Source organism: Gopherus evgoodei, chromosome 1, assembly GCF_007399415.2.
Source record: "Gopherus evgoodei ecotype Sinaloan lineage chromosome 1, rGopEvg1_v1.p, whole genome shotgun sequence".
Taxonomy (NCBI): domain Eukaryota; kingdom Metazoa; phylum Chordata; order Testudines; family Testudinidae; genus Gopherus; species Gopherus evgoodei.
In genome coordinates this window covers 155,457,640-155,471,753 of record NC_044322.1, presented here as the reverse complement: position 1 = coordinate 155,471,753, position 14,114 = coordinate 155,457,640, and the positions used below count along the sequence as shown (strand labels likewise).

General features: G+C 42.7%; 1 protein-coding gene across 11 annotated transcripts in view; it reads left to right on the top strand.

Moving 5' to 3' along the window:
- The window catches only part of CASK (calcium/calmodulin dependent serine protein kinase), a 415,898-nt gene that overhangs the window by 201,014 nt on the left and 200,770 nt on the right, over nt 1-14,114 (top strand). For all 11 annotated transcript variants that reach the window (XM_030576389.1, XM_030576372.1, XM_030576320.1 and 8 more), the window contains exon 3: nt 3,775-3,880. In XM_030576389.1, the coding sequence (XP_030432249.1) occupies nt 3,775-3,880 (106 nt within the window). The remainder of the gene's footprint in view (nt 1-3,774; nt 3,881-14,114) is intronic.

The window sequence follows — 14,114 nt, the reverse complement described above, 5'->3', positions numbered from 1 at the left end:
AGAATAAAAGAAAAAAGCATGGCAGTCGGGAATAATCTGGTGTATGCAAAGAAATAACTAACTCCCGAAGCAATAATCAATTGCTTCCTCTATCAAATAATAATCCTCCAAACTGAATATAATACAATTAGGGTTCCTTCTTTACCTTTCTGACTAAAAGCAACTTGAGAGGCTGTATTTCCTCCTCCTGATGCAGCCAACTCCCTTACCCCAAACAATGTGCTGTGCTGAGCATGCATGTCAGGACTGTTCTAGCCATGTGCATTCTATGGTATGGTGTGCCAGTATAGCTCCTAGCCCAGTCATTCCTTCTTCTCTTCTCTGGCCTAGCAGTCACCAGCTGGCTGCTTTTCAGGCATACAGGTTAGGCAGACCTTTGGGGTGCTGAGGGTACTTTTGCTTTCTGGAGAGTCTTGATGGGCTCCTGGCTCAGAATTGTCAAACATTTTATTTTGTGTCACTTTTCTCAGTTGCTGTTTCTGGGCTGATGCCTGTGCAAGCTGATTTTCATAGGACCCAAAATAGCAGGGTGGAGCTTCATTTATTAAAATAAGCACAGTTTTACAATTTAGTCTTGCACATCAGTTAAGTACCTAGTTACAGGGTGGTGTGTCTCACACATACCATATATAGCATAACTAGATGGTGCCTTTTTCATTGATTTTGTATGAGGTTCTAGAATCTAAATCATACATATTTGTAAAATCCTAGGAATGTGTCTGTCATGGATTATGGTGTGTGCTATTTCTTGTACCTCTCTGCAGTCTCTCCTGAGTGACCCTTTGCAGGAACAGGCTCTGGGCCTCCAGTTCACTGAAGGAGGAGTTCCGTGACTTTGCTACTCTTAGACTGGATCCTTAGGTTTCAGCGCCCTGATTTCTCATCATGGCTCATTTAGGAAGACCAGTTTGGTTTGGCTTCTTGCAGTAACCTTCTCTCTTAGGAGCTTTATAACCAGAAAATATATGCAGTGATATCATTCAGCATTTTCAAAACAAAGTTTTATTAACAGGAACACAGTAGCCAGAGAAATGGGTTAAAGTAACAAAAAAGGCCTACACTCATAGATCTTACTTAAACTGAGTTCTTCCCATGCAAATTTTGGGTAAGTTCCACTTGGCCTAGGCATCTATACTCCTAGGCTGAGACAGCCAGCCAGCCCCTGCAGCATTCTCTGTTACTCTATTACACTCACTTGCAGCTGTTGCTGCCTGCTCACCCCACCCCCCTTCCTCTGTAAGGACTGTATAGGATTGCATGTAATGGGAAAGTCTCTTAAGGATACTGGACATTAATGACTTGCGTGAAAAAAGCATGTTTCCCCCAATCCAAAATTCATTTATTTTCAACTAAAACATTGTGCTATTAAAACTCAGGTAAACGTTCACAGAATTCTGACTAGCATGCAATCTGCAGCTTCATTAAAGTTGACTTGAAAAATGTGTGTATTTGTTTGCAGAGACAGTGAGTACATACTTAGTTGGAGGTGTGTCTCTAGGTTTTTATACTACAGTTGCCACTGTGGTATTAGAGCATTTGTATATATGTCTGTCAGTTTTTCAGAGTAGCATGCAGTTTCTGGATATTGCTGGATTAAATATCTTTGACTGACCCTGAGAAATTGTGGGTAAGATTCTGTGCTGTGCCTTTGGGAGGTGAAGCACAAATTTGTCTCCCAGAGGGAAGGGGTGTCTCCCAGTCCTGGACTACTCCCAGGGCTAACTTACTACAGTTACTCCGGGCTGCCCTATTGTTTGTAGCATTGCTCAGAATCTCTGCAGTGCTGGGCACTGCCCCTGACACTCTCCGCCCCAATACACCCCTCCCATCTGGGCTTGTGAGGGGGTTCTCAGGGGACATCTTGTGCCTGCTGTTTTCTTCTGTTCCTGCTCAGGGTGAATTCTTCCTTAGCTATATCTGGAATTCTTAGAGCCTTTTAAGCCGTGCTAGCCTTTTACCTGTCTTAAATTGGCCAGAGTGGAGAGCTGAGGATCTCATCCACACTCTTGTGTTGTTTTTAAAATGGAGCTGTTCTTCCAGAGGATATAGTTATGATTACAAACTTAATTTGGTTTTCTCCTAACTGAAGTGTTTATTGTTTAAGCTTCCAAGTGGTCTTATTTGTTCTTATTTGAGTGAATAATAAAGGTGCATAGCTTTTGTGTTCCAGGGTATATTTCCAAAACCTATCAAAATGAGGCACTATGTGCTCAATGATCATAACTGGGAATTTAAATGAAAATTTAAATTAAATTAAATTAAATTAAAAGTAATTGCCGTGGCCAAAACTGTGTTCTTACAATGCTGACCATTAAAAGTCAGCACTTGCCAATGCATCATTCATCAAAGCATCTTTTGAGTATATCTGTGCTAACAGTGGGGGAATGATTGGAGAGATTGATTTTGAATGGCGCCTGCTGTACTACTTTGATTACATAAGTACCCACTGTAATTCCATTTTACTGCAGGAATAGGCAGTCTCTCTGTTTTGACAGCAGAACACCCACCTATGGATAATAATACATAAGATAAATATGCAAAATTGGACATCATGGATGCATGTACCCTGAGTTGCCCCAGTTTGGAATAAAAACAACAATGTAGTAAACTAAAACAAAAAAACCCCTTTGTTTATAAAATGACAATTTGAGAGTTAACTCCTCATAAATCTAAACATGATCTTATCATTACAGCAATACAGCAAATAATATGCAAAGAAAAAAATAGCATCAAACTTACAGATTTCTTCAGTACCAAAAGGTACATAGGCCACAAATCCTAAGCATTTAAAACATGCACCACTGTTTTGGCATTTATGTCACCACACTGTCCTGAGCTGAAAAAGCAGCAAACACCCAGTTCTTTGAATAGGCTGGTATCTTTCTCCTTGTGGTTATCTTCTTGCTACAATTAGTAAAAGCAGGCCTGTGAGGATCAGCCCTCAGGGCAGAAATCTCCTTCCCCCCTCAAGTATGGCTCTGTCTCAACTAATTGAAGTTTGATGCCCTTTTTTTTTTTTTAATTTTGGTATAAAATTGGGAGTGGAGTTAGCCGCCACCCTTGGAAATGTCCTACTGAGCATGCTCCAAGGATTTGACTACCTACGTCCTCCCACACGCCCACCTAGGGTGGCCAGATGTCCCGATTTTATAGGGACAGTCGTGATATGTGGGGCTCTGTCTTATACAGGTGCCTTTTACCCCCACCCCTGCACCTAATATTTCACACTTGCTGTCTAGTCATCCTACCCCCCCATTAGCCCAGACTGGCTAGAGTCAGTAGACAGCTGCTGTATTCTTCTAGCAATTAACCTGACTACTACCATTTAAAGGAAGAGTGACAGAAGCATGGATACACATGCATAGCTGGGTATTACAAAACTAATGAACCTTAGCATGTAGTAGAGTAAATCAGTTTTTCAAAACATGGTGTATAGCTTTTTAAATAATCAGTTAATTCTATACTTTAGAAAAAGAAATAACAGCTGCTGTTGTACTTTCCCACTTAGAGATCCGATTTTGTGCCTTTACTAATGTTTCAGAAAAATTCTCTCTTTCCAGAAGAACACTCCCTCAAAGAAGAGAAAGTGACTCATTGCTCTCTTGACAATTTTGGTTCCTAAGGCTAAAGACTATTTTGGAAATAATGTCAGATGTCAACCTTCCAAAATAATATGTCCCTTTTTCTTTACCAATTGATCTTCAACTTCTTGGCTGTGTGCCATCAGTTTGTGATCAAGGCAACTAATATACAACTTTTCATTATCTTCCACAGATCTGAAGAGAGAAGCCAGTATCTGTCACATGCTGAAGCATCCCCATATTGTTGAATTGTTGGAGACGTACAGTTCGGATGGAATGCTTTATATGGTTTTCGAATTGTAAGTTTCCTCCTTGGTTTTTGTTATGGTTATTTGAGTAATGACTAGAGCTGGGCAACATTTTTCAGGTGGATAGATTCTTTGCCAAAATTGCAGTTACAGGGCAACCAGAATTATTTGTGAATTCATGTAGAATTCAGTAAATAGTTTAAAGTCCTTCAGTTTTTGGTGACACTTACTTTCTTTTAAAAGCAGCATGTTTTAAGTGTAGAAGTTAATTTTGTTTGTCATGCTTCCTTGAGAGGTATGCAGCAAAATTATTCTCTTGAATGATCATCCAAAAATTGATCCAAATTCACTTTACAGCAGGCTGTTTCTAAATTATTTTTAAAATTGTACCAGGAAAAAAGCAATTGGACAACATTTTTTAAACCTGAATATCTAAGGTTTGTTTCTTTAATACGTAGATAGCACCTGCATAAAAAGTGGCCTAATTTTCTAAGACATTGAGTACCTATAGTTCCCATTGATTTCACAAGTAGATCAGCTTTCCCAGCACGTTTGAAAAATTAGACCACGTGTTTAGGTATCAGAGTACAAATATAGGAGTTTGACTTTAGGCACTCCAGTTTAAAAATATGGGCCATTTCTTATCAAAATAATGGCTGTAGTCCATATCAATATAAATAGCAAATTTTAACTTTTTTTTTTTTTTTTTTTAGAGGCTTTGAATTAGTTGTGCTCAAACACTTTCAGGACTTCACACTTCTATCAACAGACTTCAGAGCAAAACAGACACATACAGTAACTCCTCACTTAATGTCATCCCGGTTAACGTTGTTTCATTGTTCCATCGCTAATCTATTAGAGAACATGCTCATTTAAAGTTGTGCAATGTTTGCTTATAATGTCTTTTGGCCACCACCTGCTAGTGGGTGGGGACTTGGAACCAGGGCAGGCCCCACAGATCAGCACCTCCCCCCTCCCTTCCCATGCCCGCCCGCAGCAATCGGCCGTTTCCCTCTGGGGGGATGGGGGATGAGTGAGAACGCGGCGCGCTCGGGGTGAGGGGGCTGGATTGGGGTCAAGAGCTGGGGGTTGAATACCCTCCACCCCCAGCACTTTGGAAAGTCTGCACCTCTACAGCCGTGAATGTGCTGTCCAGAGGAGGGAGTGGTGTGCTTTAGCGGGATAGCGTAGATTCCTCATCATGTTCAGTTTCCGTAGGGACGTGTTTGCAGCTGTTGCCGTGCTGTGTCTCCTCCCTCCCTTGGTGCTGCCTTGTAGAGTGTGAGGCTACATTAACAACATGTTAACCCTTGAGGGCTCAGCTGAGTGCTAGTTCATCATTTAGAAGCAAGGCATTTCCTAGGAAATATCCTACCTGATATCAACACAGTTGCTTTAGGAGAAGCTCAGGGAGCTCATAAGCAGGGCCCCAGACAATCCTCTGATTAGAACTTGTTTAAAATTTATACTGTATATGTATATAATGTCTTTTGTCTGGCGAAAAAAATTTCCCTGAAACCTAAACCCCCCCATTGCATTAATTCTTATGGGGAAATTAGATTCGCTTAACATTGTTTCACTTAAAGTCGCGTTTTTCAAGACCATAACTACATTAAGCAAGGAATTACTACACATAAAAATGTAGCTTTACATTTCTTTGTATTCGCAATGTAGAGCTGAATGGGAAGAGAAGACTGGTCTTAGCCTCCAACTTGCAAGTGACCACAGGAAACAAGACACACATGTTGGGCATGATATTAGCGTCACACAAATTTCACCATTATTAAAATAATTGGGTTTTGTGGTTTGTCATCACATATTAGACTATTAATTTAAATGTGTAATGTCACTAATATATATAAAATCCCAAAAAGCAAAAAAATGAAGCAGAAACTGTAATGTGTACTTACCTAAAATGAATTCCTGCAAACTTTCAATAACTGTTTGAGACTCTCATTTTTCTGCCTGTGTTTTTTTTAAATGTGAGGGAAAGTTTTGCTAACATAATGAAGGTAAGTTTGTAAAATGCTGTTACTTAATGCTGGGAAATACTTTTTCAAACTGGGGAAGTTCAGGATCAGATGAAGATGACAAAAATTACACTTCATTCGTTAATGTGTGTCTACCACCACCTACTGGTTAGAAGAGATGTTACTCAGGAGTCTGGAGTCGTATAGGAGTATTCAGTTTTTAAATATACAAATACATGTCTGTTAAGTACAAATATTATATGGGGCTCTTGGATACAAAATAAAAACATGGAAGTATTTCTTTAAATCCCCTATAATAGGGGTGGCAATACTGTTCAGTGCTGTGTGTGAGGTTCCTAGCAGAGTGCACCTGGGAACAAGCGTCACCCCAATTAGGAATCTGTTTATTGGGTGGGGTCTGCATTTTGTGTAATGGGAGGGCAGGAGGGATGCCAAAAGGGGAAATAAATATATGGAAACCACTTTTTGACTGTAGTTTGAGGCATTGTTCATAACTCTAAAGCTATAAATTTTCAAATCATTTGTGAGCATTTCTTTGTTTTTATGTTACTGGTTTTTAAAAAGAAATAAAAGTTTACTGAGGCAGGTTAGATACTTCTATTAAATTTTACTACCACTTCACCTCATATGAAAAGATGTATTTGGTTCTTTTAGTTTGGAGGTAATCAGTTTGCCCATATTGACTTCTGAGAGAACCAAGAAATAAAATTTTTCAGCAGTTTACAATCTCCTTGTTCAACAATAACTTTTTAAAAATGGCTGAACTCCCCTATACATTTGTGTTATGACTAGTTCTCATGAGTTAAGTCTGATAGCTAATTTGGAGGGGGAGACTCAGTTACAAATGGTAGAAAAACCACCTCTGAAGAATGCTAAAGTGAGCATCTTCTACAAGTTTTTCAAAGCCTGTAGTTGGTGTCCTCAGTTCCAAATGTTAGTGTCCCGTCTGAGCCTGACCAAGGACCTGCTGAGAACAGGAGTTATGGTGTTGAGGCTTTTGGGATGATATTTAAGAGGACACACGCACGCACGCACACACACACACACACACACACACACACACACACACCTACACACACACCTACCTCTCTGTCTTCTCTAAATCCTTCCAGATTCAACTCTTCTCCTCATCCTGCATACCTAGAACAATGGGGATTTCATTTTCTCTCTTACCGCTCCTCTGCACACACATGCCATGCATGTACATATGCTCTTGCCATCTGCTGCTTTGCTTTGTCTCCCTGCGTTCTGTTGATCTACGTTTATGGTTTAGGCCACTACTGGCCTACCCTGCTTACAACAGATCAAGCTACATAATTTCAAAATGTGTTGACACCCCCACCAATATCTAGAATTGGATGTCACATACGTGCTAATGGAATCACCTCTATATATGGTAGGGTTATTACTGGAGACGAAAATCAGATGGTAGGAGGAAGGTAAAGATGAGGCCTGAGATTTTGGTTCTTTTGAAGCCATGTCTGTTAAATTATGGTATGTTGACTGCAAAATATTTTTTCATTCTAAGCAACAAATTACATGCAGTACTGATTGTGGTGCTTTATTTATTCTGTAAAAGTCCCAAAGCATGGGCCAAGGGACTTAATTACATTATTATAAAATGATTATGTACGCCTTAGGGAAACTCATTGTGGTAATTAATAAGGATTTAAAAAATTGGAAATGGAAACAAGGGTTTACATCTATTTTTACCATTCCAGTAGCTCAGAATTATGGTACAAACACTCTTAATTGGCTTTTTAATTACATAATCTTATTGCTATTTAATATTAATATACAAAAATCTTCACTGTGAAGTAGTTAGGTTTGCTACACACATCATATAGCTGACTCAAATCCAGAATGGAAGGAAATGAAAAGAGAAATCACCAAAAAGTAGATACTCTGTTGTTCATCCACAGACATTCCTTCCTGTCACCACAACTACTGTACACTGCATGTGCTGTAACTGTAACTCTTCCCTTTTCTCTAGCTTCCCTTTTCCATATACTCTTTACTAAAGTACCCACTCCTAACACTATTTTTCGTGGATGTTTAGGATGTAATGTGTTGTGCTGGGGAGCGGTGGTGGGGGATAGTTTGCTAAAAGTGGGTAATGGAAGGCTGGCATCCATAGCAAGTTAGGATTGTGGTATGTGGTATGCAGTGTATGGTAGTTGTGCTAATGATAAGGTGTGTGCTGGTGGTAGAGGAAACAAGGGAGTTTACTGTTTGGTATGACACTGCACCTCATATTCTTCACAGTGGTATTATTGTGATATAATTATGGCATAATTATGATATATTTTGTACAAGAGGGTCATGTGAGGTCATTTGAAAAGTTATCATTTGCCAAATGGTTATCCTATTTATATGCCTGTATCATTTTTGTATCTGAAGTTATAAATATTGACTAGGGATCTGTATTTTAACTAGGCTTACTCTGGAAAACACCCACAGCCACCCTTTCAGGTACAACAGTGAAGAAGCCAGACAGGCCTGATGGCCCATCAGCAAAGACAATGGACTGTGGAATAGCAGCCATTGTTTACAGCCTGGCCAAAATGCCCACAGGAAGGTTAAGCTATACCACAGTCCATTGTCTTTGGACTCCATCTTCGGATGTCAGTATTTTTCCACAAACTGATCTGGGAACCACGTTGTGAAACAAAGGGTTCCCACCATATGCTAATGCTATATAAGGCAGGGAGTGACATCATCTGTCGTTCTTCACTCCCCACACAAGAAGACTCCTGGAAACACCTGAGGAACAAAGACTGAACTGGGGGAAGTGCTGAACCCAGGGTAAAGGGATTTCTAGCTTGTGAGAGAAAGACCTGGGGATTCCAAGCTGTAAAGCAAGTGCAGCTTGTCCCTTAAGAATCTGCAGCCTGCTTGTATCATCCGTCAGGGTGAGAATTTGCTAATTTATATTCTATCTTTCTAGTATCTTAGACTAAATTTGCATTTTGTTTATTTACTAGGTAATCTGCTCTGAGTGACTGAGTGAAATACATATGACATTGTAGCTCAAGAGGTGAAGGCTGTTGCATATTCCTCTCCATATGCATGTAACTGCAGATAGGTGTGTCCCTACCTGTGTGTATGTTGGTAGAAATGTAAGACTGGGAGCATGTCTGCAGGTTGCCACAGCAGCACAGTGAAAGAGGGAGCCCAGGCTGCTGGGTGAGATATCCCAGTCCAGGTGGGGACTTTTGACCTAGGGGTTCCCAACTTACAGGCCCCGCCCTCTCAAAAAACAGTTTCCTATAACTGCCTTTTCCTGTTGAACTGAGAGATACTAATTACTGGATGAATCACAGACCTCATTGAGATTGACAGCTTTGAACTCGGCTGTCAATTAGTAGAGGTTAATCGCATCCCCCCACTTAAGATAAAAGGAGTTTTGGACTGGGTGGCTGGAAGTTGCTATAATTTGTGAGTCATGAGTGACAATTTGTTTTGAGGGAGGTGGGAGAAATGTAAAGTATTTCAGTGAAAAAAAATTAGATGTGAATGCTTCCTTGGTGGGTAATTGGTATGAGGAGGCAGAGGAGTGGGGGACTAGAGGAAAAGAGGTTTGAGGTTCCAATTAGAGGAGGGGGGTTGTGGAGAGGGGGATAAATGGGGATGAGTATTGAGGTAGAGTAGAGGCGTTGGTGGCTCAGCTTAAGGAGGCATGGAGTTAAGGGGAGAAAAGAGGTGGGACACTGGGAAAAGGGACGTGGGGCTGAGTGGAAGGGGGAGTGAGGGAAAGTAGATTCAGGAGCACCTATCAGCCCTGCATGCTCCCTTTCTGTGTGTGTACTGAGAACTGGGCAGCTCTTGCCACTCTAGAAGAGTCTCAGCTTCCTTTCCTTTTTTACTCATATGAACTGGGATGGGGGGGCTTGCCCCTCTGAGGGTCTGAGGCCCTCTTGGTGCCTCCCCTGTGTGTGCCAGGATCTGGGAGGCCAGTGCTCATCTACAGGGGTTGGACTGGACCTTCCATATCCCACTCATGTGAACAGAGTTCTGGGGTTCTTGCCCTTTTGGGAGGGTCTGAGGCCCTCTCTTTGCCCCCGGTTAAAGCCAGGCTCTGGGGAAGTCCTGCCCCTTTGGATGGGGAGCTGAGATTGGGTATATTTCATGCATGTCACAGGCTGTAAGGGCACTTACTTAGGAGGGTGATGGGAACACCCACTGAGATGAATGGAGTGGTTCACATGTCTCTGAGATGTTGTTTTCAGGTTGTATTCACCATGGGGTGTTCTCCTCCAGCTGACAACATCATATAGAGATAATTGGATACTGTGCATCTTTCTGAGCCTCCTATGCTGCAGATGGATATGCAAAGGAGCCTTTCCCTCATCATCCCTCTCTACTTCCTGTTCAGAGGACAAGGATTCTGAGTGCTCCAAAATCTGCATGCTTGCATGGGTTTTCTTGACATTTGTAATGCCTTGTGGGAGTGCAGAGTGGCATTACAATGACTCAAATTCAGGATCATTTGAGCCAGGGCTTCTGGAGATATAAGCTGCCCCCCAAATAGTCATTTTTCAACAAGTTTCTAGGGCCAGGTCTATACTCAAAAGTTCAGTCAACCCATCTACCTTGCTCAGGAGTGTGAAAAATCCACAGTACTGAGTGAAGTAGTTAGGCTGACCTCACCCCCCAGTATCAACAGTGCTTGGCTGATGGGGGAATTCTGGCATTGACCTAACTACCAACAGTTGGGAGGTGGATTAATTACACCAACGGGAGACTCTCTCCCGTTGCTTATGAGAGAGTCTGCACTGAAGCACCACTGCAGCTGTGCCTCTAGGGTTTCAAGTGTAGACAAGCCCTAGGTTTGGTTGGACAGAGATAGAGATCAAACTATTGCTGTGATGCAGGTCAGTTGTTACCCAAGGCGGGGCTTGGCACCCACTAAATCTTTGGGGGACCCAAATACAGAACGATATTTAAGAACAAGATAAATTCTTTGCTTGCGTAGATGTGCAGTCTGGAAGGATTATAATACACAAGTAAAGAGAGAAAAAAAAGTTTCTGTGCAGCCACTTTGCCTACCTGGGTAGGTTGAGGGAATTTGCTGCCATCATTGATTGACCTGGTGAACACGCTGCCATTGATGTTTCTAGTCTAGTCTGAACCTTTGACCACCCGTGCAGTAAAGATTTAATAACTCATGTTGCTTGCTACAAATTCACAGTAGAATAGTCAGTAAACGGGCTCACCAAAATTTTTGTTTGATTGGGTGGGGATGAGACACAGGACTTTGCGGGTGGGGAGGGGAAGGACAGGACAGGGAGAGGGCATGCAGCTGTAGACGGTGATTTTTATTCAGATTGCCAGCACACCCGTATAATTCATAATCTAAAGTGGGGGGAAAACACTCATGATATTGTCAACCTCAGGGGTTAAAAAATTGAGATACACCCCCAAAATCATGAGAAAGTAAGAAACAAATTTGGGGTTCTTTTTATTTGCTTCCTCTTTTTGTGCCCTTAAGGTACACCAGGTTTCCTTTCTTTATTTTCTCTGCAATCCCAGGTTCTAGAAACACACTTTTTAAAGAATGAAAGGTAAGATTCTCCTGTGTTTGCAGGACTGTAGAAGCTGGGGCTTAAGGAAAAGTGGGAGTTTTTGCAATATTTTGATGAAAATTGAGAGATGGTAAATCTGCATTCTAATCTTTTTTTTTCTGTCAGCTGAGATGTTTGCAGTAATGTGATTTAAGTACTTTTTTAAAAAAAAATACAAAAATGCTTAAAAACATAAACTTTTAACAAAATACAAGAGTAGACTTTAAAATTACAAATTCATACCAACTGTGCTGTGTTCAAATGTCAAATAACAATTGGAACAAATAAAACGCATGACAGTCAGTCAGGGGTGAAAGTAACTGAGGTTACTTACCTGTACAGGGCGCGGCGGTGCCGGCCCCCAGAAGGGGCGGGGCCTTGGGCGGAAGAGGTGGAGCTGGGGGTGAGCATTCCCCAGCCAGCCCTTCCAGGCCGCCTGTCCTGTGATGCTTGTGGCTCCCGTGTTGATTTAAAGGGTCCGGAGCCCTGGGGCCTTTTAAGTCACTGGCCCCAGGGCAGCTGCTCCCTTTGCCCCCCCCGCCCCCCAGCCACTGCCGGGCGGGGGAAAGAGGCAGGAGTTAAAGCGCTGCAGGGTCCTTTGCCGCGGCAGCGCTTTAATGTTGCTGCGCCAGCCCCCATCCCGGTTGGCAGGGGCGCAGGAATGTTAAAGCAGTGCTGTGGCAAAGGACCACACTTAAAGCGCTGCCGCGGCAACACTTTGATGTCCCTGCCCCCTTTGCCTCCCCTGTCGATGGCTCTACCTGTACAGACTCTACCAGCAGGGCCGCCAACAGTGGGAAAGGGCAGCGATGGGTCCTTTGCTGCGGCAACTCTTTGAGGATCTACAGCAGCGTTTTAACATTGCTACCCCTTCATCCCTCCCTGCGTTGGTGTGACAATGTGGTTCTGGCGGGACCCAACTGAGAGTGCCAATTCAGGATCAATTGCTCAAACAGGGCAGTTACAGCCCTAGGCTGGGGTTTTTCCACCTCTAAGGCAAACCAAGCCAGCCAGACAAAAATGACTTCGGTTTCACCCCACTGGCCAACCACAAGTCACACAAGCAATTTCCTTAGACACTCCAGTCTCCCAGTATCACCACCAGTCCCACTCGTCCTGGGGAAGAACGGTTATGAAAACCAACATCCCAATAAAAGAAAAAGGTTCTCTCAATCCCAAAGAATCAATCCCCAGACCCAGGTCAATATACACACCAGATCTTACCCACAAATCACGCTGTTGCCAGTCCTTTAGAATCTAAAATCTAAAGAAGCAAAGAATCCTGTGGCACCTTATAGACTAACAGACGTTTTGGAGCATGAGCTTTCGTGGGTGAATACCCACTTCTTCAGATGCATGTGGTGGAGATATCCAGGGGCAGGTATATATATGCTAGCAAGCAAGCTAGAGATAACGAGGTCAGTTCAATCAGGGAGGATGAGGCCCTGTTCTAGCAGTTGAGGTGTGAAAACCAAGAGAGGAGAAACTGGTTCTGTAGTTGGCAAGCCATTCACAGTCTTGTTCAGTCCTGAGCTGATGGTGTCAAATTTGCAGATGAACTGAAGCTCAGCAGTTTCTCTTTGAAGTCTGGTCCTGAAGTTTTTTTGCTGCAGGATGGCCACCTTAAGATCTGCTATAGTGTGGCCAGGGAGGTTGAAGTGCTCTCCTACAGGTTTTTGTATATTGCCATTCCTAATGTCTGATTTGTGTCCATTTATCCTTTTCCGTAGAGACTGTCCAGTTTGGCCGATGTACATAGCAGAGGGGCATTGCTGGCATATGATGGCGTATATTACATTGGTGGATGTGCAGGTGAATGAACCAGTGATGGTGTGGCTGATCTGGTTAGGCCCTGTGATGGTGTCGCTGGTGTAGATATGTGGGCAGAGTTGGCATCGAGGTTTGTTGCATGGATTGGTTCCTGAGCTAGAGTTATTATGGTGCGGTGTGCAGTTACTGGTTAGAATATGTTTCAGGTTGGCAGGTTGTCTGTGGGCAAGGACTGGCCTGCCACCCAAGGCCTGTGAAAGTGTGGGATCATTGTCCAGGATGGGTTGTAGATCCTTGATGATGCGTTGATGATGCGTCCCAGCTAAAACCCCTCCAATATATACCTGCCCCTGGATATTTCTACCACATGCATCTGAAGAAGTGGGTATTCACCCACGAAAGCTCATGCTCCAAAACGTCTGTTAGTCTATAAGGTGCCACAGGATTCTTTGCTGCTTTTACAGATCCAGACTAACACGGCTACCCCTCTGATACTTAAAATCTAAAGGTTTATTCATAAAGGGAAAAAGGTAGAGATGAGAGCTAGAATGGGTTAAATGGAATCAATTACATTCAGTAATATCAAAGTTCTTAGTTCAGGCTTGTAGCAGTGATGGAGTAAACTGCAGGTTCAAATCAAGTCTCTCTCTGGAGTACATCCCCCGCTGGGATGGGTCATCGGTTCTTTGTGCAGAGCTTCAGTTTGTAGCAGAGTTCCTCCAGAGGTCAGAAGCAGGATTGAAGGCAAGATGGAGATGAGGCATCAGCCTTACATAGGCTCTTCCAGGTGTAAGAACACTTCTTTGTTCTTACTGTGGAAAATTACAGCAAAATGGAGTCTGCAGTCACATGGGCAAGTTCCTGCACACCCTGCTGAGTTACAAGGCGTATCTGCCTCCTCTCAGTGGGTCAGTTGTGTAGCTGATGGTCCTTAATGGGCCATCAAGCAGGCTAGGCAGA